The following is a 25,745-nucleotide window of genomic DNA, read 5'->3' as shown; positions in this document are numbered from 1 at the left end:
AAATACCTTTTACTAAACTTCTTATTCGATTCGAGTCTTTATCCTTAGTCTTATTTTGCATAATTGTACAGCGTTCTTAAAAGTGGCGATTATGTGCATAAAAATGTCAAGGTCGTCTTTTCATCAATATGTGGACTTTAATAATGTGATTATTTAAAATAACGGCAAACGCGTTCTCGGAAATCATTGGCACTGTATAAATAAATACACTGGATTATACCATTATACTACCATTTACAACAGTTGAATAAGTTAAATATTACTATTATGATATTTTATGACTTTGTTGCAAACGACGTTTCACATTCACAGCGTTCTGTCATTGTAAACGTATACATACAGGATATTTTGTTTTGAATTTACTGCGGGAAACCAGTTATATACATGTATTCAAGATAATTGCCCCTGTTTAAAAAGCTCATATTGACTACGCCCCCTTTTCATCTGTGTGTGATTGCCACTGAATATCACGAGGAACTCGTTGAAAAAATGTACACACAGCTGGACAAGTATGTTTTGCTTATTTAATGTGTTACTCACAAATGTACACAGACGTCTACACCGGAGCGATAGATTACAAAATGTGTGAATATTAACTATACAGGCAATCTAAATAATGTATTTGATCTTAAAAAAGGAATTCTTAAAAAGGTATGTGTATATCTTAAATATATAAACAACACAACGGAAAGAATACCGCAGTAAAACACCAATTTTAAGGGCTTTTTGGGTAAAAAGTGCATTTGTATGAAACTGAACATATTTATTCGTATATGCAACATAGTTTACATTTACAGGGATGTTTTCACTGTATGTTGTTGGATAACGTATATTCTGGTTTAAAGACTGTCTGTACATAGCTTGTGAATTTCTTGTAAAACTGATAACAGAAACTTTTAAGAAAAATACTCTATATATACACTAAAAATGAATGATTTATAAAATACATTCTTGTATAACACATTTTGTACATGACTTGTGAATTACACAAAAGACTGAGTACTGGAACGTTTAAGAAAAATACTGTATAGTATATACACTATCAATGTAAATAAGCGATAGATCTGTCAAAATTCTTGCTCAAAATTGTCAGAAAAAATGCAACAAGTCGCTTCCAAAAGCAAAACGTTCACAAAATAACCTGCATTACAACAGCCAAGACAGTTATATTTAAGAAAATAATACACTTTACGATTAACTGCTAGCTTTTCATTAAATTAAGACGGAACATTTCATTTAAAATTCTAAAATATATTAACCTTGAAACAGTAATGCAACGCTGAAAACGTTTCAGATATTTAGCTGATTGTTGGTTTGTGAATCAACCTACATAACTAACATATAACGTGTGAGTTTTGTTTCGGCCCATTGATTTTTGGCGAAGTAATGGGATGTTCTCTAAATTAACCGTTTCCGGAAGTTTTTTACAAGCGCTTTCAGATATTCATCTGAGGTTTGGTGTGTGGGTCGACCTGCATGACATACACATGAAGGTTGAGTTTCGTTCCTATCCATTGATTTTTGGCGAAGTTATGGGCCTTGAACTTGGAAATTAACTCTATAGTAACCGTTTTCTGGATGTTTTTAACGCAACGCTTTCAGGTATTCACCTGATATGTGGAGTGGGAGTCTATCTACATGACTTTCAGATAAAGTTTGAGTTTTTTCCGGTCCATTGATTTTTTAAGAAGTTTCAGGCCTGGGACTTGGATTTTTCTTTACAAAAAACACTGTCGGATATTTTTCCAAAACGTTTTCAGATACTGCCCAAGGCTAGTTACTTTGTCAAATATCAATGGATCGTTATATCGTCATGCTGTTTCAAATGTGATATAGCTGAAATGTGGCTTCAACGTGCAGTAGTGGCATTGTGTTTCACAAACACAGCTATTGTTCGCTATTATTCAGACTGGCGTTATGAAGAAATTGTGACACGTGTATCCCTTGTTTATATTTTCTTTACGATACCCGTGAAACTGATGAGATAATTAACATATATCATAGCTCAAGATAAGACTAACACTATAAATAGATATTGTTCCGCATGACCTGGTTTGCTAAAAGGTAGTGTACTCCTGATCATCATCTTTAAAGGGTATTGGGTTTTCGTAAAGGATATATAGAGCCTCAGAGCCAGATGCTTTTTTTTACTGAACATGTATTTTGAAGGGGCCGTCGAACGTTTTGGTAAATTGACAAAATAAAAAAAAATTGTTTCAGAATCGCACATTTTCGTTTTAGTTATATTTTTGAAGAAATAGTAATACTGACCATTTACCATGCTCTTAAATATCTATTATATGCATCTTTTGATGATTTGAAAACCTGAAATTTTAAAGCGTCGTGCCAGGTGAAACGATTGAATAATTTGGAAAGTTCTGTTGTTGTCGTTTTATTTTGGGATACTACGACGATTGCTTATATAAGTAAAAAATACATCCGCTCTCAGCATCAGCATGGATGGTCGAGTGGTCTAGGCGGGAGACTTTTTACTCCAGGACTCCAGGTCAGTGGTTCGAGCCCTGTTGAGGGTTACTTTTTTACTTTTTTTAAATTGTATTCTTGCTTTTTGACTGGAGATTTTTAGTTCAAATGTTTAAATTTATCAATGCAAAGCATTTAATGACACGCTTAAATACATGCCAAAAATCTGTTGGACGGCCCCTTTAATCCTATATTTAAATTTTAAACTTGTGAAGTACATAATTGCTCACGTAAATGTCGTTCAATACTTCAACCGGTAAATATAATACATGACGAAATCAGATTTCTAATAAATTATTCAAAATGGAAATATTTGCTTACATGTTTTGCAAATCTTTTCAATGTTGGCCAGAACCCCTCGATAATTTGCTTAACGGTAATATTAATATCTACTTATGATTCCCAAAGAATATGTGCAAAATATCAAAGGGCACACGAATAATGCCATTATATGGGACTCTGACATATGCTATCTTTCATGCTAAACGTGTTGATTACCAAACACAGGTTGATTACCGATGTTGATTACCGGTGGTAGTTTTTAGCTCATCTATTTTTTGAAAAAAAATTATGAGGTATTGTCATCACCTTGGCGTCGGCGTCGGCGTCCGGTTAAGTTTTGCGTTTAGGTCCACTTTTCTCAGAAAGTATCAATGCTATTGCATTCAAACTTGGTACACTTACTTACTATCATGAGAGGACTGGGCAGGCAAAGTTAGATAACTCTGGCGTGCATTTTCACAGAATTATGTGCCCTTTTTATACTTAGAAAATTGAAAATTTTGGTTAAGTTTTGCGTTTAGGTCCACTTTTCTCAGAAACTATCAATGCTATTGCATTCAAACTTGGTACACTTACTTACTATCATGAGGGGACTAGGCAGGCAAAGTCAGATAACTCTGGCGTGCATTTTGACAGAATTATGTGCCCTTTTTATACTTAGAAAATTGATAATTTTGGTTAAGTTTTGTGTTTAGGTCCATTTTATTCCATAAGAATCAAAGCTATTGCTTTCATACTTGCAACACTTACTAACTATCATAAGGGGACTGTGCAGGCAAAGTAATGTAACTCTGACTGGCATTTTGACAGAATTATGTGCCCTTTTTATACTTAAAAAATTGAAAATTTGGTTACGTTTTGTGTTTAGGTCCACTTTATTCCTACAGTATCAAAGCTATTGCTTTCATACTTGCAACACTTATTAACTATCATAAGGGGACTGTGCAGGCAAAGTTATGTAACTCTGACTGGCATTTGGACGGAATTATGTGCCCTTTTTTTCCTAAGAAATTGAACATTTGGTTTAGTTTTGTGTTTTGGTCCACTTTACCCCTAAAGTATCATAGATATTGCTTTCATACTTGGAACACTCGCAAACTATCATAAGGGTACATTAAAAGGACAAGTTGCATAACTCTGGTTGTCGTTTTTACGGAATTATGGCCTATTTTTTACTTAGTAACTTTGAATATATGGTTAAATTTTGTGTTTCGATCCACTAATTTACTTCTTAAGTATCAAGGCTATTGCTTTCAAACTTCAAATACTTTCATGCTATCATGAGGTTACTGTACCTGGCAAGTTGAATGTTACCTTGACCTTTGAATGACCTTGACTCTCAAGGTCAAATTATAAAATTTTGCTAAAATTGCCATAACTTCTTTATTTATGATTAGATTTGATTGATACTTTGACAAAACTACTCTTACCTGACATACCACAATAGACTCCACCCAAACCATCGCCCGTGCCCTCCCCCCTCCCCCCCCCCCGAATCCCCCCCCCCTATTTTTTTTTCTAAGATCATCTCACGAATGACCACCACACCCTCATACTTTACCCCACCCCCACCCCATCCCCCACCACCCCAATTTTTTTTTTTGAAACGGTTAAAAAACACAAATATTTATTTTTATTATTTTATGTTAGAAATACCTTCCAACCATCGCACCCAAGAATCCCCCACCCACCCCACCCTCCCCCCACCCGAATCCCCCCCCCCTAATTTTTTTTTTTTTTTTTTTTTTTTTAAGATCATCTCACATATGACCACCACACCCTCACACTATACCCACCCCACCCCACCCCCACCCATTTTTTTTTGAAACAGTTAAAAAACACAAATATTTATTTTTATTATTTTATGTTTGAAATACCGTCCAACCATCGTACCCAAGAACCCCCCCCCCCCCCAATAAAAAATTTTTTTCGCATTTTTTTTCGCATTTTTGGAAAATAATGTTAAAAATGTCCACACCCCCACACTATACACCCCTCTTCACTCCACCCCTCCCTCCTTTGTGATTGAAAATGAGAGTCCCTTCACCTTTAAAAAGAAAATAGACGAGCGGTCTGCACCCGCAAGGCGGTGCTCTTGTTCCGTTGTAGTATTGTTAACAAAAAGACTGTATGATCAATCATGTTGTACCACCACGACGGCATATAATATATGTTGATATATTGTACGCATTCCTGTTAAAAATTTTCAATATAGATTTTGTTTTAGTCCCAAAAGTCATAGTGAAATTATTGTATTGGCCTTAGTCATGCGAAACAATTTCTTTTTACATGTAATCCATTTTTTAATTCAACAGGATCTATGGTTGACTGCTGTGTCGGGGAGCACACGAAGGTCTGTATGAAAAATGGTGGACATTTTTCATTACTCGTACTCGTATAACCTAAAGCTGAGTGACTTGTTGATGAAAGCCCCCTCACACCTTTGTATCGGAAAGCATCTCTATCAGCAAACGATGGACCAATCTGAATATTGTGACGTCACAATCGTAGCAGGACATAAAGTAAGTATTACACTTCAATTGTCATTCGTTTGACGAAATTGTTCTTATAACAAGCATATATCAGTTTATACTTGAAACATTGTTTTACTTTTATGCCTCCGGATCGATAGATCGGGGGTATATTGTTTTTGTCCTGCCTGTCTGTCATTCTATCCCAAAACTTTATCCTTGGTTAAAATTTAATAACTTTTGCAATATTGAATATAGCAACTTGATATTTACCATGCATGTGTAGCTCATGGAGCTGCTCATTTTGAGTGGTGAAAAGTCAAGGTCAAGATCATCCTTCAATGTCAAGGTCAAATATTATTGTATTTTTCTTTACTAAAACTTTAACCTTCGTTAAAGTTTTATCATAACTTTTTTAATGGTGAACACTGCAACTTCATATTGGCATGCATGTGTATCTCGTGGAGCTGTCAAGGTCATCCTTAAAGGTTAAAGGTCAACAATTAAAAAAAATCATTTCTCCATTCAATCTCTTACTTACTTCTCGTGGAGCTGCACATTTTGAATGGTGAAAGGTCAAGGTCATCCTTCAAGGTCAAAGGTAAAAAAAAATTAAAGCGGCGCAGTAGGGGGCATCGTGTTTCTGACAAACACATCTCTTGTTTTAACATAGTAGATGCGTGATACTTTTTTGTTAAGGTTTCTTTCTATGGGCATTTGGGCGCCCTCATGATGTATGCGGTAAACTTATTAATTGTCCCCTACCGGTGAAACCGGAGGGGACTTATGGTTTGCGCTCTGTGTGTCCGTCACACATTTCTGGATCATGCGATAACTTTAAAAGTTCTTCATATGTTTTATGTAACTTGAAATATTGACAGATGGCAATAAGGAGATTATGCACGTCATTTCATTTTGTTCCTATGTCAGGAATTCCGGTTGCTCTGGCAACAAATAGACTAGAAATATTGCAGAAATTGGTGGAGTTTCACCGGTAGGGGACCATATTACTTGACAATAGTCTTGTTGATTGTATTATATAAATCAAGGATCTCGTTGTTTTTAGCTCGGCTGTTTTTTTGGGGAAAAAACGAGGTATTGTCATAGCCAGCTTGTCGTCCGCCGTCAGCCGTCCGCCGTCCGCCGGCGTCGTGCTTAAACTTTGACATTTTGCTATAAAATTAAAGTGCTTTCACCTTCAACTTTGAAACTCATAGGTAGATGCACCTTGATGAGTTCTACACGCCATACCTATTTTGGAGTCACTAGGTCAAAGGTCAAGGTCACTGTGACCTCTAAAAAAATATGACAAGCTTTCATTTATTCAAAAATCCACCCGCAGCCGAGCGTGGCACCCGTTATGCGGTGCTCTTGATTATGTAAAATTATTAAACTAGTGTTTACCATAATGATATTATGCATTTTACCTATCACGGAATGAGAAGCCCCCACCCCCGCAAAATATTATCCGCACAATATACAATCTACAAGAAAATAGGCCAACGGCCAGAAAACTCTAAGAATGAGTTATTGTTTTTTAACATCCCACTTAGATATAACCAGCTCTATTTGAATGTAATTGAATTCTGTTTAATATCAATTGTGTTATGGCGCACGCGAAATTTGACCAAATGTCTTAACTTGCTCAATATTGAAGCTTTCAATTGCACCATACATTCATTTTACTCAACGTTACGATCGGCATGTGGCCATGCATTTGGAATATTTTACTTCTTTTAGCGCTCCTTTCATTTATGCTTTGTTCGTGATTGCGCGATTTCCAGTTCAACTTTACTTACGGTTCTTATTGTTATAGACGCTGAAGGCCCACTGGTGTGTCCTGGTGATGTGTCCCTACTTTCAAGCTCTGTACCACAGTGGATTGAAGGAAAGACAGGAAGGTTATACTAGTTATCTTCATACTTATAGTTGCCACTCCGCTTTCAGACAACTTCACAATTACACGTGATCCAAAGAGTTCGACCTATGTTAACATATCTGATGTCCATCTATCGTGATGGCCCATTACTTACGAAATGTTGACCAAAGCATATGAATAACTAGAAATGGCGCGGCAGAGGCCGACGCGTATCCCCACGCCGCATGTTTGACCCAGGGGCGCCCCAGGGTTGGTAATTGGGCCCTGCATAGTTGAGATTGACCGTATTGTCATAAGAGAAGTTCAGTATCAATAAGAAGTATATCTGTGTAGAAATGAAGAAATTATAGTAAAAGGCAATTTTGGGTGGGCGTGGCCTATGTGGGCGGGGCGCCCCAGGGTTGGTAATGGGGCCATACATAGTTGAGATTGACCGTATTGTCATAAGAGAGGTTCAGTATCAATTTGAAGTAAAGCGATGTAGAAATGAAGTAATTATAGTAAAAGGCAATTTTGGGTGGGCGTGGCCTATGTGGGCGGGGCGCCCCTGGGTTGGTAATGGGGCCATGCATAGTTGAGATTGACTGTATTGTCATAAAAGAGGTTCAGTATCAATTTTACGTGAATTGGTGTAGAAATGAAGAAATTATAGTAAAATGCAATTTTGGGTGGGCGTGGCCTATGTGGGCGGGGCGCCCCAGGGTTGGTAATGGGGCCATGCATAGTTGAAATTAACCGTATTGTCATAAGAGAGGTCCAGTATCAATTTGAAGTGAATCGGTGTAGAAATGAAAAAAATATAGTAAAAGGCAATTTTGGGTGGGCATGGCCTATGTGGGCGTGGCCTATGTGGGCGGGGCGCCCCAGGATTGGTAATGGAGCCATGCATAGCTGAGATTGACCGTATTGTCATAAGAGAGGTTCAGTATCAATTTGAAGTGAATCGGTGTAGAAATGAAGAAATTTTAGTAAAAGGGAATTTTGGGTGGGCGTGGCCTATGTGGGCGGGGCGCCCCAGGGTTGGTGATGGGGCCATGCATAGTTGAAATTGACCGTATTGTCATAAGAGAGGTTTGGTATCAATTTGAAGACCATCGGTGTAGAAATGAAGAAATTATAGTAAAATAACCTAAAAAATAAGTAAAAATATCTGACCCGGCCCCACCCCAACCCCCATTACTTTTGACCCAGGGGTCAGATCAAAATTTTAAATAGTGCAGGGTCGCACATATGCATAGCTACCATGTGCCTAAGTTGCAAGATTCTAGTGCTAATAGTGTAGGAGGAGATAGTGGCCAGGACGGACAGACAGACGGCGGAGATAACCACAATATCCCCACGCTTTTCAAAAAGCGTGGGGATAATTATTAAGTAATATTTCATATTTGAGTCCCGTTAATAGCTTTTCTCATGAATGCAAACAACTCATTTTTATAACTTACGTATTTGTATACTTAATAAATACGCGCATTAAAGGGATCTTTTCACGCTTTGGTAAATTGACAAAATTGAAAAAAGTTGTTTCAGATTCGCACATTTTCGTTTTAGTTATGATATTTGTGAGGAAACAGTAATACTGAATATTTACCATGGTCTAATATAGCCATTATATGCATCTTTTGACGATTTTAAAACCTAAAAATTATAAAGCGTTGCAACGCGAAACGATTGAATAATTTGGAGAGTTCTGTTTTTGTCGTTAAATTTTGTGAAACTACGAAGATTGCTTATATAAGGTATAAAATACGTAAAGTATGTATACTCGGCGGAATAGCTCAGTAGGCTAAAGCGTTTTTACTTCAGGACTCTGGCAGGACTCCAGGGGTCACTGGTTCGAAACCTGCTACGGGCAATGTTCTTTTCCTTTTTTTAATTTTATTCTTGATTTTTTACTGGAGCTTTTACCATCCAATGTTTACATTTTTCAATATAAAGCATTTAATGAATAAGTAAAAAAATGTCAAAATCTGTGAAAAGAGGCTTTTGGTAAACGTATATCAGCGAGTAAAGTGTCCTTCAGCTTAATAATGCTTCAATGATACTTAATTATATATCTGCCTACATGTAACATTCCCTTTTACCTCATCTCAATATTTATGCTTTTCTATAAGAACTCCCTATTCAAGACTCGGTCATCAAAAATCCGAAATAAAAAATCATCTTCGTGTTTACTCATCTTCTCCCATACTTATCATTGCTTACATCATGAGCTGTCTTTTATTCCTTTTCAGGTCAGGTGCAACTCCAGATAGGCAACAGTGACGTCATTGTTGACGTTATAAGTTTCCTGTATAGCGGCACAATAACGATGAATGACAAAAGAGTGAAGGATATTTTGCAAGTTGCGGATTACCTGCAGATAGATTCACTGACGCAACTTTGTGACGAATATCTGAGACGTTCTGTAACTTTCATTAATTGTACCCAATTCATTCTCCTTTCGAAGACATACAGACTGAAGGTGTATGATGAAGTGATGTCATATCTGCTCTCTGAAATACCAATAATTCTTAACCGACCAGATGCGGTGCAGCTCCCTGTCGATGTTCTACTGAGGTTGATTCAAGACCCAACATTGAGTTATGTCCCTAGAAGTTTGCTGTTTGAATTTCTCGTTCGCTGGGTGGATAATGACCCCAAGCAAAGGGAAGAATTTTTTGAAACCGTGTTTCACGAGTTGGATCTATTGAAACTAGACAAGGCATTTATAAAGGAGCAGGTAATGACATGTCAGTATGTTTCAGGTCGTGATTCATGCGTTAAAAGGTGTTCACAGTCATTAACCCGTCTTCTATCACCTAGTACAGATGGTAGAATCGATGCTATAGTTGTTCTAGGTGGTATTGACGAGAGGAACTCTAGAATGGATTACATGTTCGCTTACATCGTCAACGAGAACCGCTGGACCAAACTTTTGAACGTACATTCTGTATCGGATACGCCAAGTATTTCTGTCTGTGGCAGCACATATGTTCATGTATTCAAACAGATAAATGGCGACCTAGTTTCAAACGTATACAAGTATTTCAAAAAATTCAGCTTTGTTACGAACGAGTGGAAGCATCTTTATTGGAAAAATGTAAAGAACTTACCCGAAGATTTGATAATTACAAGCGTCAACGCAATGTTATTCGCAACAAGTACGGGGAAGGTATGTTATGTGGGCTTTTGTAAACGCAAGAATGGCAAAAAGCCCGGAATTTGTGCGTGTCTTGTAGGGGCCGATGCTCAGTCCACGTCTCCCTTTCGGCTGGTATGCTTGACAAGTGCTCGGAAAACCATGCGGGTCTGCATTGTTCATGAAAGGTACGTTTGCATCGTGATCAGAAGCATCAATGGCCGACAATTACTGCTAAAGCTTTATTTGATCGACACCGCCATGCAATCATGGAGAGTTGAGGAATATTCTACCAGCAGCGTTTTTTTGTCTCGCGGGTATGACCACTGCTTTGTGTTGACTGATAGAGTGTACGTCACTAAGGACATTTTCAAAGACGACTTCATTACCTTTGATATAACTACCCGCACGTGGACAACCATGAAATCAAAGTCATTTCCAGTGCCAAAGTTGTTAAACTATAGCTTTGCGACATTAGGAAATAAGATGTTTGTCTTTGGAGGGAAAGACGAGGCCTCGTGTGTAACAAAAAACGTGTATGTTCTTGACTTTGACAGTGGGAGCTGTACCCAACTTTCTCCTATGCCCATGCGGCTGTTTAACAGCCAGGCAGTGCGCGTGCGTATCCCTGGTAACGTGTGCCACAGGCAGTGTCCTCATTGCAATTACCGCGCTGACTTCATTACACGTGAAAGATGAATTCAGGGAAAAGATCAGTATTCTTAGGCATGTTCTCGAACCAGAGACTCCCAACCTTATTTGGAAAACTTCGCTCCCAAAGTGGTCCAGTGCGATGCCGAAAATGTATGATGACTACAACAGCCAATCTAACGTGTTTCTGTAATTTGAATAACTGTGTTTGAATTGATGTAAACATGCGAACAAAGCATGTGATTTATGGAAGTATTACACAATTATTATGCATGTTCTATAATAAAGACATGTTTCATATAACTGATTGTGATTTAAAACGGGTACTAGTATATCAACATAGGATAATACAAAGAATATGTGTTACTCGCTCGAAACTCAAATAAATACGTTTACCCGACTAGACGATAAATGTGTTTGTAAATGTTTCTTTATTTATAAAGTGCGAAAATTTTCATACGTTATTACATATATTTTCTTTAGTTGTTTTTTAACTTAATTTCATTAAATCCAAATATATTTTTGCGTTTAAATTGAGACACCTATTTAAAATGCATTATGATGAAAATGACAATACTCGCCACGCAAATCGAACTGAGTCGGCAGAGTCCTCACGTGGGATCCATCTTAACGTAGTTTTTATTTTTAATACGGCACATTCGCATTCACGGCGGGCAGTGAACAATAAAATTATATAATGAAAATGTTTAAAAAAACACTTAAAACACTAGGTTTGAAAATAAGCATTTTATCAAAAATAAGTATATCTAAACTTTTTTTGGTTTTACCTTTTATTTCATATATTTATGTCATCTCGCTATAAACGGAATAGTAATAGAAGCGTCCATTTCCAGATCGGCTGATAGTTTACAAATGCATATGTTCAAGTATTTGATCATTTTGATCAACTTATATAAAATTATCACATAATTATGATATACTGATGTTCAACCTTAAAAGTAAATGATTAGAACAAATATACTCATCATATATATGTATGTGATCAAATTAATCGTGACTAACGCTTAATCATTGAATAACTGTGATTTTAGCATGTTATGTATAATAAGTTGCAATTTTGTCGCAAAAATAGATGTCTGGTGACTTTTGATATCATATATTATCAAACGAATCTGGTAGGGCGTAGTAAAAGGCTAGGCCCTAATATCACTTGAGGTCACAGTATACTAAATAACCGTTTCATGTACGGCTGTACTCTCTAAAAAAAATCATAGTTGACTCGAAGGCATGTTTTACACTTAAAACTATTGTTCTGGCTTTCTCTTTTGGAGATAGTGGTAAGGCATGAATAGGTGTTCACTTCTAAATGCCTTAAATATGATAAACTTAGAAACTATAGTAAAACATTGCACTGAAAAAGGTTACATTCCACCAGAAAACGGCCGGATTTTTTTTTGCAAAAACAGTCGATTTTGACTTTTGACAAGGTCTTTCTCGGTTCTTTAATGACATTTCTTTTGTATTGCACAAATCGATTCCGCTTAGAATGGCCTTTAAGAAAAGGTATGGTTATGGGGTCTCTATGTGCAAAATGTTGCATTTACTTTCGCTTAACGATGTCGCTTTTACATTGAATTATATAGGGAAACTATTTAGAATATTGTCACAAATGAGCTGTATTTACATGAAATCACAATTTTTGGGGTTGGGTATTTCGAGTTTTGGCAAGTTTAACGAGATAAATGCGTTTGTTTTTATGAATTTAAAGAGAATTGCGCGATTTTAAGAAAAAAAAAACTGCTTGTACAGAGGAATATAAAACAAAATCGTACAAAACAATCGACTCGAGCATCTCCAATCGCAACAATTTGCACTGAAAGGACCTAAAAACACGTGTTAATAGGTGTTTACTTCTTTGTCAAAATACATTGTAACAATGCAAATACCGCGCTGACGTCATAACACGTATACGATGATTTCAGGGAACAAATCAGTATTCTGAAGCATGTTCTAGAAAACCAGAGACTCCCAACCTTATGTGGGAAACTTCGCTCGCAAAGTTGTCCAGTGCGATGCCGAAAATGTATGATGACTATAAAAGCCAATCTGACGTGTTTCGGTAATTTGAATAACTGTGTTTGATGTCAACAGGCGAACTAAGAATGAGATTCATTGAAGTATTACAAAAGTATTATTCAAGTGCTACGATAAAGGTCTGTTTTAAATAATTGATTGTAATGGGTACTAGTATATTAACACAGTATAATACAAGGAATATGTGTTGTTCGTTCGAAACTCAAATAAATACGTTTACCCGACGAGACAATAAACGTGTTTGTAAATGTTACTTTTCTTTAGAAGTGCGAAAATTTTCATGCGTAATACATATATTTTCTTTAGTTGGTATTCTACCTTCATTTCCTAATATCCAAGCATATTTTTGCGCTTAAATTTAAACACCTCTTAAACTGCATTATGAAAAAATAACAACTTTCGCCACGCAAATCGAGCTGACTCGGCAGAGTCCCCACGTGGAATCCATCCTAACGTAGTTTTTATTCCCCTACAGGTTTCACCGGAAGGGATTTATGGTTTGCGCTCTGTGTGTCCGTCAGTCCGTCAGTCTGTCACACTTTTCTGGATCCTGCGATAACTTTAAAAGTTCTTCATATTTTTTCATGAAACTTGAAACATGGATAGATATCAATATGGACATTATACACGTCATGTTATTCTGATCCTACGTCAAAAATTCTGGTTGCTATGGCAACAAATGGACTAGAAATACTGCTGAAAATGGTGTGTTTTTTCTGGATCCTGCGATAACTTTAAAAGTTCGTAAAATTTTATCATGAAACTTGAAACATAAATAGATAGCAATATGGACATTATGCACGTCATTTCATTTTGTTCCTAGGTCAAACATTCTGGTTGCTATGGCAACAAATAGACTAGAAATACTGATGAAAATGGTGTTTTTTCTGGATCCTGCGATAACTTTAAAAGTTCTTAATATTTTATCATGCAACTTGGAACATGGATAGATGGCAATATGGACATTATGCACGTCATTTCATTTTGTTCCTACGTCAAAAATTATGGTTGCTATGGCAACAAATTAAAACAATATTCTGACAATGGTGGAATTTTCGACAATGGTGGAGCCGGTAGGGGCTTTTATTGCTTGGAAATAGTCTTGTTATATTTAATTTGTGCATTCGAATTCACGGCGGGCATGTGAACAATCAAATTATATGATTCAAACGTCTCAAAATCACTTTAAACACTGGGTTTGAACATTAGCAATGTTACAAAAAAATAAGTATATCCTAAGCTTTTATAATATCTAACATATATATAATGTATGTATGAGTCAACTCGTTATATACAGAATTGTAATAAAAGCGTCTATTTCCAGATCGTGCACAAATACGTATGTCCAAGTATTTGTTCACTTTTGTAATATTTCTCATGTATTTATGATAAAAGTATGATCAATAGTATCAGTAAATGATTAGAACTAATAGACTCATCATATATATGTATTCTATAAAATGAACCGTCACAAACGCTAAACCATTAAATAACTGTGATTTTACCATGTTATGTATAGATCTAATATGTTATAAATTTGTCGCAAACATAGATGGCTGGTGACTTTTGATATCATATGTTATCAAACGAGTCTGGAAGGGAGTAGTAAAAGGTTATTATCGGTCAGGAGTATAATAACATTTAAAAATATGTGTTCAGCATCTCCAATTAAATTAATATCTACTTGCATAATGAAATCAGATATCTTAACCAGTGAATTTATTTTATTTGAATAAAATAGTATTATTATTATGATATAGAGAATATATGGTGTGTGACTTTTTATAACATGTGATATCAGACGAGTCTGATATGGCGTTGTAAAAGGCGAGGCTTTCCGAGCTTTTGCCTACGCCATATCGGACGATTCTCATATCACATGATAATAAAATTCTTCATTCATGTATTCTTTTTATTATTCGACTTGAAAAAAATATTGAAAACTAGACCCCAAACAAGTAAAATAAAACAGTATACACTTATTTCATGGATGCGCGGTGAACAGTACCACCTATCGGCCTCGGGCAACAGTACCAAAGTCATCCCTAATACCTTGGGAAACAGTTTTGACTGTTCACCGCGCATCCATGAAATAAGTGTTTTATTACCTGATCAAATTTCCAACATAGAAATAACAGCAAACTAAATTTTTATTTACACACAACAGTAATCGATAAAATCATATTACATGATAATAAAATTCTTCATTCATGTATTCTTTTTATTATTCGACTTGAAAAAAATATTGAAAACTAGACCCCAAACAAGTAAAATAAAACAGTATACACTTATTTCATGGATGCGCGGTGAACAGTACCACCTATCGGCCTCGGGCAACAGTACCAAAGTCATCCCTGATACCTTGGGAAACAGTTTTGACTGTTCACCGCGCATCCATGAAATAAGTGTTTTATTACCTGATCAAATTTCCAACATAGAAATAACAGCAAACTAAATTTTTATTTACACACAACAGTAATCGATAAAATAAATAATTTTGACTGTTTAACTGTAAAATGACGTCAATTTTTCGACGAAATGACGTCATTATTTCAGCGGGCAACAGTTCAAACTGTTGACCGGTCAACAGTTCGATATTCACCGGTAACAGTTTAAAACATTGCAAATTTCTTTTTCGACGAGGAAATAGCAAAAAATAATTAATTATCATTTATATAAGACATCAGGTAATAATCAAAACTGTTTCCCAAGGTATCCTATCGGCCTCGGGCAACAGTACCAAAGTCATCCCTGATACCGAGGGACAACAGTTTCGACTGTTCACCAAGAATCCATGAAATAAGTGTTTTATTACCTGATCAAATTTCCAACATAGAAATAACAGCAAACTAACTTTTTATTCACACACAACAGTAATCGATAAAATAAATAATTTTGACTGTTTAACTGTAAAATGACGTCATTTGTTCGACAAAATGACGTCATTATTTCAGCGGGCAACAGTTCAAACTGTTGACCGGTCAACAGTTCGATATTCATCGGTAACAGTTTAAAACATTGCAAATTTCTTTTTCGACGAGGAAATAGCAAAAAATAATTAATTATCATTTATATAAGACATCAGGTAATAATCCGCAAATATTTAGCGATTCAGAGTACAGCACAATATGAATATTGTGCTGATGAGCCTGACGACGTCAGAATGGATCGATGTGTATTGAACATAGCATGCACGAAATAGTCCCAGGTAAAATCCTCAATAAGAACTTTATAACACGGATTTAGTAACTGAGAAAAACATCGAATCGAGAAAAATCGAAAATTATTTTACCGTGAGATTAAACATAACCAAAAAATACACAATTTTATTTAAATAAACACGCAGATTGCAGACTGCAGTCTACGTGAACGGTTGTGTTCAAAGTGTGAAATGCGAACACAAAATGTTCAATTATACGGATTTTTAATTATCACAACAATTGGAATTCTGACCCAGTGAGTTTTTTTATCAACGTTTAACACCATAAAATGATGCATTCAATGTCGAAATAATGACGGTACCTAACTCTCAACAAAGTTAATATGATAACATGTGTGGGGAAATCAAACGTTTAGGAGTTACAATTTGAGTTTTGTCGCGTTTGTATTGTTGGTGTGAATTGAATTTTAATGGGCCAACACGAAATTGAATACAATATTAATTATTTAAAACACCCACGTAATTCCTTATGTAGCAATGACGAAATCGAATAGCGGCATGACGTGCTCTGGAAAGCTATAACGTTGATGGATTGCGGACGTTGTGAGAAATTAATGTCTGCAAGCAACATCGGATTCGTTATAAGTGTATCATGACGAGCTCCGTCCGGCGTCCGTCAGTTATCGTTCAGAGTCCGTCCGGCAATCAGACGGTCGCCGGCCGATGTATATGTCCATGGTTAATACTTGTATTTTTGCGGATACCCGTACAATTAATCCGATGTCGGGCGACAACCGTGCATTGGTCGTCCGATCGTTTTTCGATCTCAACTCGATTCCTTCCCGGGCAGGACGTCGAGTAAAATATTAATTTAAAATTAATCCAGACGCCGCCTGATGCTTCAAAATGACCCAGTGTCCGTGAAATCATCGGCCGGGCGCCAGCCCAATGAGCGGAAGAATACGTCGTCCGCTGATCGGTATCTATTTGTGACGGAGGTATTACGTGTTAGGTACTAGCATCGTACCGCCAACATTGGGTTGATATAGGCATGTTTTTACTGGTTGAGTCTTACACGAGTCCCACATAGAATGCACATGTGTCCGTTATGGGTCTGCCTATATATACGTTATTACCTAACTATCCGACATACATTGTGTATTGCTTTAAAAATATATATTTCAAACGTTCAACCTTTATTAAAGAGCCAAATTTGAGCTACATGGTGTATAGGCTGGGATTATGAGATGATTTTTGCATGTCTTACTATTGCAAACACGGACTCTTCATCTCTCAGTTTCTTTATCTTGAATGATGTCTATTCCCATGTATTGCCTAGTCTGCAAATTCCTTGGTAAATAATAATACTTACAATTACTTTAATATTGACACAGTCCAGTGCCCGTTTTGGCAATACCTGTCATAAATCAAAGCGCTGTAAGCGCTGAAGGCCTGGGGCTGGGTTTAGTGTGACGTAAAATGCATTTACGATGTTTTGTCCGAATTTCTCCCTTTGTCCGAACTTATACGGATTGACCCTTGCGGCTGAGTGCAGAAGCTCAGAGACTGTAAGAAAAGACAAAAGTTGTGTATATACTACAGTGTACATAGACGGTGGAGGACAACACGATACGGGTTGTGTGAACGATAACGTTTTGTTCAACTCTACAGAACTGATAGAGGTCCGTCTGCATAGGCGGTGAAGATATACAACAACAACAACATGGCCGCGAAAAACTGTTATTGTTGGCGTCAAATAAATCACTTTCAATAGCCTAAAATAGCTTTCTATTACATAATTAACAGATCAGGAAAACACTCATACTTCCTTTGTAATGTGTATACAAAAGAAAATCCACTTAAGCCCAAGTGTCAATTTTGCCGGTAGAGCCCCGGTCCATACCGGTTTGCTAACGCCGGTCGACCGGCGTGGACCGGGATGATTCGTAGAAATTTGTTAACGCAGTGACACTATTTCAAGGTGCCGCCCCGGTTGAAGCCGGTCAACAGCCCGGCAGAGTCCCGGTCAACCCGGACTGGCTACGGTTTATCCCGATGAAGCGCCGGCAAAGCCCCGGTTGTCGCCGGTAGTGCCCCGGTAAAAGCCGGCAGCGTCCCGGCATAGCCCCGGTTGTCGCCGGTAGTGCCCCGGTTGAGCCCCGGTGAAAGCCGGCAGAGCCCCGGTATACCGTAACACCGCCGGCACTCACCGAGTCTATACCGGCATCAGACCCCGGCAGAGCTACGGCAACGCCCCGATTTTACCCCGGTCGTCGCCGGTAAAGCCCCGGCGAAGCCCCGGTGAATGCCGGTGGCGTTCCGGTAGAGCTCCTGTTTTCTTATTTACCGTAGCTATACCGGGACTCTAACGACATTCAGCGGAGCGTTGCCTTAGCTCTGTCGGGGTCTGTATGGGCCTCGGTGGAGCTACGGTGCTGTCCCGGTTGTTCCCAGTGCCGCGCCGATCGTTGCCGGTCCTTCCCAGTGACTCCCGGTTGATCCCGGATGTATTAAACATTTTAATACTTTCCCGGTGGAGCCCCGGTTTTCCCCGGTTCATCCCGGTCGTCCCCGATGGAGCCCCGGTTCATCCCGGTAGAGTCCCGATTCATCCCGGAAGATCCCGGATCACGCAAAGGGGCTCCGCCGGCATCATAGTGAGACTGGGCATTTACCCTGATAAAGAACGGTGTACAGATTGTGTACGTTGTCTCACATAGAACTTTTCGCGCTCGATTTGCGCGCTCAATCTGCGCAGCGAAATATCATATCCGGTAACTCTGTATATTTCCGAGAATGTTCATGAATATTTGTTGTTGTTTTTTTTCATTTTCTTTTTTCTTCAATGTCTCGTTAACGCAAAATAAAATAAGAATATCTTAAAATATGTTTATAAATACCAAATGTAATGTCTTCAAAAAACGTATCAGAAAAAAATTCTTCTTACTGTCTCCGTATCTTTTCAGCCTAGACCGTCAAGTGAGGAACTTATGCTCGCATGAATATGCAAACAATCATAAAAACTATGTCGTAGCCAATGCTAAGCAATTTCGCTTCAACAATATTTTTTACACGTTTTATGACACTGTCAAGTTATATAGTGATGTCCTGGCCCCGTGTTCACAAAACGATTTTGCAATCGAAAACTTGATTTCAGCTGACATCGATTTTCGTTTATGCCTATCAACTACAATGGAAATCCATTTTCAATGATAAGCAAAATCGATTTTCGATTGCAAAAAATGTTTTGTGAACACAGGGCCTGTATTTACAAGGCGGGTTATTGAGATCTGCGAAGAACTTCTTTGATTGCGCATGAATTACCGCCAAGTGGTAGTTCGGACTTTTTGGAATTCATTCATTCGTGGGTTCTGACTGTCTCAGAAATTGGTATCATTACTATGGCCTTAGGGCTACGCCCCAAGCCAAAAACGCAGATTAAAAACCGGCATCGCGTAAATACATTATAAATGTAACACAGTACATTGTACATGCAAGTAAGCCATGTTAACAACTGTTCTTAAGCCCGGGCACTTGCATGTTTATAAATGACTATTGTGAGATATCATTGAACTAAATAAAACATATTGTTACATACATGTGCAGTTGCAAAACTTTACAGTTTATTTTTTATTCGTTGCTGGCGCTTCTAGAATGTTCGTATTTTCAATTTGATTTTACTTACCTATTGAAGGATATCGTGAGACATTATGGACCCATTTCGGTCCTAAATTGATGATGCGTTTTTAGCCCCCTAGTGTTGTATTACCGTTTAAATATAAAAAACAAGAAATATCTTTAAAAAAAGATATACGGCGTTGATTGTGGTTGGAGTTTGTGAAAGGTAAAGAGTTCAATGAATGAGATAAAGGATATCGAATGACTTATTTCTGTGCAGTTCTTAGCTGCATCACACGCAGTAAGGGATGTTACGCAGAGTGTTCGCGGCTTATTTTACATTATTACATATTGCTGGTCATAAACCTATATATACAAAACAGAAAACCAAAAGACGAATGGAAGTGAAAAAAACATATAAGTTAACCGGCCACACGCGAAGTATCCGTACATATTTTAAATATTTATACGCGCGTTCTTCGAACAAACCTTTGTTAGTGGTTTGTCGGGCATTGCTTTTTGATTCGATTATTAACAGTATCGAGAATCATCGCGTTCATGCTTAATACATTAGTTAGTGTGGTGTAATAATTCTTGTTAAATTAATCAAAAATAATATTTATCATGGTATTGTTGAAAACACATTAAGAATCTATTAATGACATACCATAATTATATCGCTTAATATCTTAATGAAACATATTTCTGGTCTAAAGAAAATTCCAGTTCACCTAGTTCACGCGATAGCGTCTATATTACATAACGATTATTTTACTGGCCGCGAACTCAGGTCAGCACATAAGGTAGTCGTGAAGACGCAGCGATGACCTGTCAATAAACTCTGACATTCACATTCACACTCACACACTGGCCGCGAACTGACCCTGATACCTCGCGAGTTGAAATGCAATGCATTAAAGTGAGGCCACACTTCCATTGCTCTTTATACTTTTACATGTTAACATGTTGACAGGAATATGGAAGTCAGTACTTAATATGAGAACATAGCCTTAAAGTACAAACGCTCTTGCGTTAGAAATCCTCTGAAAATAAAAGGTGCACGCACAAACAGTATTGATGTCGAGATTTGAGTGTAAAACTGTTCTATCTATTAAGCCTTTTCATTAGAGATACCATTGTTTCATGCAGTAAAACAGTGTTACAAAGACGCGGACATGTTTCAAATGTTCTGGTGGTATACTCAAAGCAGCCAATGGAATAAATGAAGTATATTCATTCGTGTCTAGCCGCGGAAAACTGTATTTGAATTTTATTGGACACTTACACAGGTCAGGTAAGGTCAAAGGTGACTTAAAACAGCTATGCCGAATAACAGTTGCCTAGAGCCGTGATGTCACATCTTAATGAAAACACATAATATTTTATGCATAAATAATGTGTTATGTTATTTTACTATTTCTAATTTACTCATTATCTGTTACCATGATACTAACTATAAATCTTATATTCAAGTACGTGTGTTTAACCTAAGTATATGGTCTCATGAGCTCCTCTTTTTTCCAATCAAATTCGATCTCGGCCATTGTGGCCCTTTATTCTATAAAGACTAGGACGTGATAATCCATAGTGGTCAAAATTATCACCCACCTCCACCCATTTAACTCCAAAGGGTTTGACTCCCGTACTTTCTGTGTTTATATGTGTTCATAAAACGCATTTTATCTTGTTTCATTTTTATAACGCATCAATTATTTTTGTGTTTTGTGTACCACTTTAGGGCTTGTTTTTACTGTCCGTCATGTCATACAGGAAAGATCGCAACATCACACTCAAATTCATGTTTTGTAAATAAGTAGTAGTATTTGAATTCTATACTATATCTGAGTGATATTCGTAGCATGCTCAGAAAAGGTCCTTAATTTCTATATTTTTAACAATGTACACAAGTGCATTGCTACGATCACACGTTTCTTCCTTGGTCGGGTAATTCCACCAGAGGAAATCGGGAGTCCCTCGTGGGCGGCTACCATTCTAGTGAAGATATATGGTTAAATCTGTAGTTATCTTAAGCTTATTTTCTTTATCGTAAGTGGTTTATTTATTTATCGCAGTTTTAAAACAGTTTTTCAGACGAAAAGGTGTGCAAAACAAAAAGACACGTATATTAAATGAATAAAACCATGGTAGCATATTTATGCCAACCACATATCCGCGAGGCTATATCGACTATGTTTTAAACACAATTCGCTGGACCTTCTTGACAATGATCAGACAGTATTTATGAATGAAATCTCCAGTTGTAAAGGCACACCTTCGCATTAGACCAATGAAATCACTCGTGTGTTTAAAATGTCAGTTAGTTCAAATGTATGAAAACAACGGTTTAAAACGGCACTGGACTGTTAGTTTTGATGCACAATGCAACGGCAAACACGGTAAGAATGTTTTTTGATACGTTTTATTGAATTATTGTTTCGATGTCCGCGAACTTAGCAGGGAAAATGCCCTTTACTCCGTGACGATTTCAGTCATGAATACTGACTGATCGATGTTAAGTGGGTCAGGCGAGTTGTGTATCGTGTTAATTCTTAAAAGTTGACCCAGTATTTGTAAAAATATTGCAAGACATATACATATCCAAAAAGAAAATAAGTTTCTGCGTTGAATAAGACCGGGTTCATGAAAATCGCTGCAAAATTAATGAAGTAATGGCTGTTCAAAGCGATGCACCCCGTTTTCGGGTGCTTTCTAGTTGGATACCTTGTTATATATATATATTTGATAGTGATTTTTTTTCCAGAAAAGTTTATTTTTCGTTATAATATGGTAATTTATCATTCAAAATGATGTTTTCACTAACTAATATCATAGCCACACGCTAACCACCTGTGCTCAGTTTAACGTACGCCTCCAAGATGAACTTATGGTTAAAGCCCCATAAATACTAAAAATCAACGAATATTTCGTAAAATATTTCGTAAAAATAAAGTTTACCCATAAAAAATTACCTTATAGCAATAACCAAATTTTCAACGCTAGATATGGTATGGTAACATAGATTTAACGAGATACAAAATGAACGTTTTTGTTTTTGTTGGACAATATATTCCATGTGAACTTCCCGCGACGATATCCGAACATTTACGAGCGATTTAAGGTCAGCATGCAACAAGTACCAACTCTATATATCTACTGTTTAATTAAATGTTATGTCTCCAAACTCTTGTTTTCAATTGTGTAGATTTTGGCCTCTTAATATATTGTGTATGTTCGAGCAGTTAACTAAGAGATTTTTGCGCATGTTTATGGAACGTAACTGCATACTTTAGTTGTAAACGTGCACTTAGCGTTACGATTTTCATTATTCAGTATTATGACGTTAATGCTCGTTCACGCACGCAAATACATCCTATTGTTGAATACCTATGGAGAGTTTATAATATGCTTTATTACATACTAAAACATAGTTAATGTTTAATTCATCACTCGATACTTAGTTCGCCACTTCAATAACATTTGTATATGTGTAAATATATACAGTAGATGACCCCTATTGAAATTGGGGCCACTAGGTCAAAGGTCAAGGTCACTGTCACAATAAGCGTGAAAATCGTTTCCGATCAATAACTCGTCAACAATTTGACCGATTTGCTTGATTCTTCACGTGTGCATTGGCCTTGGACAATAGATGATTCCTATTGAAATTAGGATCAGTAGTTCGAAGCCCTGTTTGGGGGCATATGTCTCCGGCCGCGGAACTCTTGTTAACGAGTTGTGCCCGAAGTCTTCCGCAATACATAAAAACACGATTATTGTTGTTGATGTTGTTGTTTTGATAAATTGTTACGTAAATAATTCTACATTATGGGTCCTGATAAAAAAATATGTGCATCGGGTCTTTTCAGGTTTCCCACGTATGCCAATTACATTTCGATTTTCAATTTACAATGCAAAATATAATCCGTTTACATTCGTTAAAAAATCCTTAAGTTTACAGTGAAACTAAAATCTAGGTGATAGTTTTGGGGTACTTTCAGTCAAGTGTTTCGTCAAGCAGATAAACCTTTCACAGAAGAGCATCGTGCATGCTATAACGATTCCGTTCAGTTAGCTCCTTTGGAAGATCGCTGGTTAACAAATTTGAGGATGGTGTGATTAGATTCCCGAACCGTCTACAACAGTTTTATGGGGATTTGTCTTGAAATAATTCTTACCGCCAATAAGCCCTTCCCTTATTTAAAAAAGAATGCAAGGCTTACCGCCGTGATAATAGTGAAATACTTTTGAAACCCTCTGTAATAGTCTGAACTCCACCGCCTCCACCCCTCCCCCAAAATAAGCCACTTCTAGTCTGTCTTTAATTGTTCGTGCTGATTTAATAGTTTTATTAAGAGGGGATTTTTTTAATCATTTCGTGTATATGTCAAAAAGAATAACACCGCAGACATAAGTTAGGTTAAAGATGTAGTATTAAAAATGAAAGCGATAACGAGGGTTGCAAATAATGATCGAGCCTTGGCTTCAAAATTGCGACTGCCCAACAGATGTCACGTGATATGGATCTCTCTTTTGCCGGGGGAATTCCCGAAAAATTATATTGGCCCGAACGAATGTTTCCAATGTTTGCTTATTTATAGACCTTTCGTAAGGTATGAAAGAAGAAGAAGAAGAACTTTTATTTCGATAAATACATATACATATTTACATAGTTGAAATAGGCCGTTATGGTCCTTGTTCAACATATATCATATCATTCATATATTCATAATACATGGTGTTGCATAAAAAACGTTATGGTTGAATAAACGATAATGTTCTGATACAAATACTACATATCGCATCCACTCGAGATTCAAAATATATTTTCTAAAGAAAACATACAGTATTTACACAGCATATATTAATTTGATATTTCAATATTTCTATTTGAAAAACATGGTCTATAAAAAGTGTTAATAAAAATAACAGTTTCAAAATCAATAAAAACAATAAATATCTTTAAAAAAGATATACGGCGTTGATAGTTCAATAAATGAGATCAAGTTCTTAGCTGCATCACATGCAGTACGAGGTGTTACGCGGAGTTTTCGCGGCTTATTTTACATTATTACATATTGCTGGTCATAAACCTATAGAAACAAAACAGAAAACCAAAAGAAGAATGCATGTGAAATTAAAACATATGAATCTACCGGCCACACGCGTAGCATAAGTATTTATAGGCGCGTTCTTCGAACAAACCTGTTTTAGTGGTTTGTCGGGCATTGCCATTTGATTCGATTATTAACAGTATCGAGAATCATCGCGCTCATGCTTAATACATTAGTCAATATGGTGGAATAATTATTGTTAACTTAATAAAAAATAATATTTATCATTGTATTGTTGAAAACACATTAAGAATCTATGATTGACATACCATAATTATATTGCTGAATATCTTCATTTAACATATTTCTCGTCTAAAGAAAATTCCAGGTCACCTAGTTCACGGATAGCGTCTTTATTATATAACAATTATTTTACTGGCCGCGAACTCCGGTGATGACCTGTATATAAACTCGATACCTCGCGGGTTGAAATGCAATCCATTAAAGTGAGGCCTCGCTTCCACTGCTATTTATACTTTTACATGTTTACATGTTGACAGGAATATGGAAGTAAGTACTAAATATGAGAACATAGCCTTTAAGATAAACGCTTTTGCGCTGGTAATTCTATAAAAATAAAAGGTGCACGCACAAACTGTATTGATGTCGAGAATTGAGAGTAAAACTGTTCTATCTATTAAGCGGATATGTTTCCAATGGTCTGGTGGTATACTCAAATCAGCCAATGGAATAAATGAAGTGTATTCATTTGTACCTAGCCGCGGGAGATTGTATTTGAATTTTATTGGAAACTTACAAAGGTCAGGCTAAGGTGAAAAGCTGGCGTATACAGCTAACGCCGAAAAATTAACAAACTGTATGTTCTTCACATATAATAATGTAATATTCACATAACATGATGTAATATTCATATTATATTACGAAAACATAAGTACAATAATTCTATTGTGATGAG

At 36.8% G+C, this 25,745-nt stretch overlaps 2 protein-coding genes across 3 annotated transcripts in view; one reads left to right on the top strand and one right to left on the bottom strand.

Moving 5' to 3' along the window:
- Positions 1-25,745, bottom strand: part of LOC127880130 (pyroglutamyl-peptidase 1-like) — a 483,820-nt gene that overhangs the window by 214,855 nt on the left and 243,220 nt on the right. The window lies entirely within an intron of this gene.
- LOC127880111 (kelch-like protein 11) lies at positions 509-11,342 on the top strand. Of its 2 annotated transcripts, XM_052427336.1 has the most exons (4): positions 509-651; positions 5,082-5,288; positions 7,054-7,138; positions 9,348-11,342. In XM_052427336.1, exons 2-4 carry the CDS (start codon positions 5,133-5,135, stop codon positions 10,931-10,933), a joined length of 1,827 nt encoding a protein of 608 aa, XP_052283296.1. In that variant the 5' UTR covers positions 509-651; positions 5,082-5,132; the 3' UTR covers positions 10,934-11,342. The 2 variants fall into 2 exon arrangements, with proteins under 2 accessions (XP_052283296.1, XP_052283297.1); XM_052427337.1 differs by lacking the exons at positions 509-651; positions 7,054-7,138 and having other exon boundaries at positions 5,144-5,288.

The sequence above is a fragment of the Dreissena polymorpha genome, chromosome 4 (genome assembly GCF_020536995.1).
Source record: "Dreissena polymorpha isolate Duluth1 chromosome 4, UMN_Dpol_1.0, whole genome shotgun sequence".
In the NCBI taxonomy this organism is placed as follows: Eukaryota; Metazoa; Mollusca; class Bivalvia; order Myida; family Dreissenidae; genus Dreissena; species Dreissena polymorpha.
Note: the sequence above shows the minus strand (reverse complement) of the source record. Positions and strands in the feature narration are given on the sequence as shown.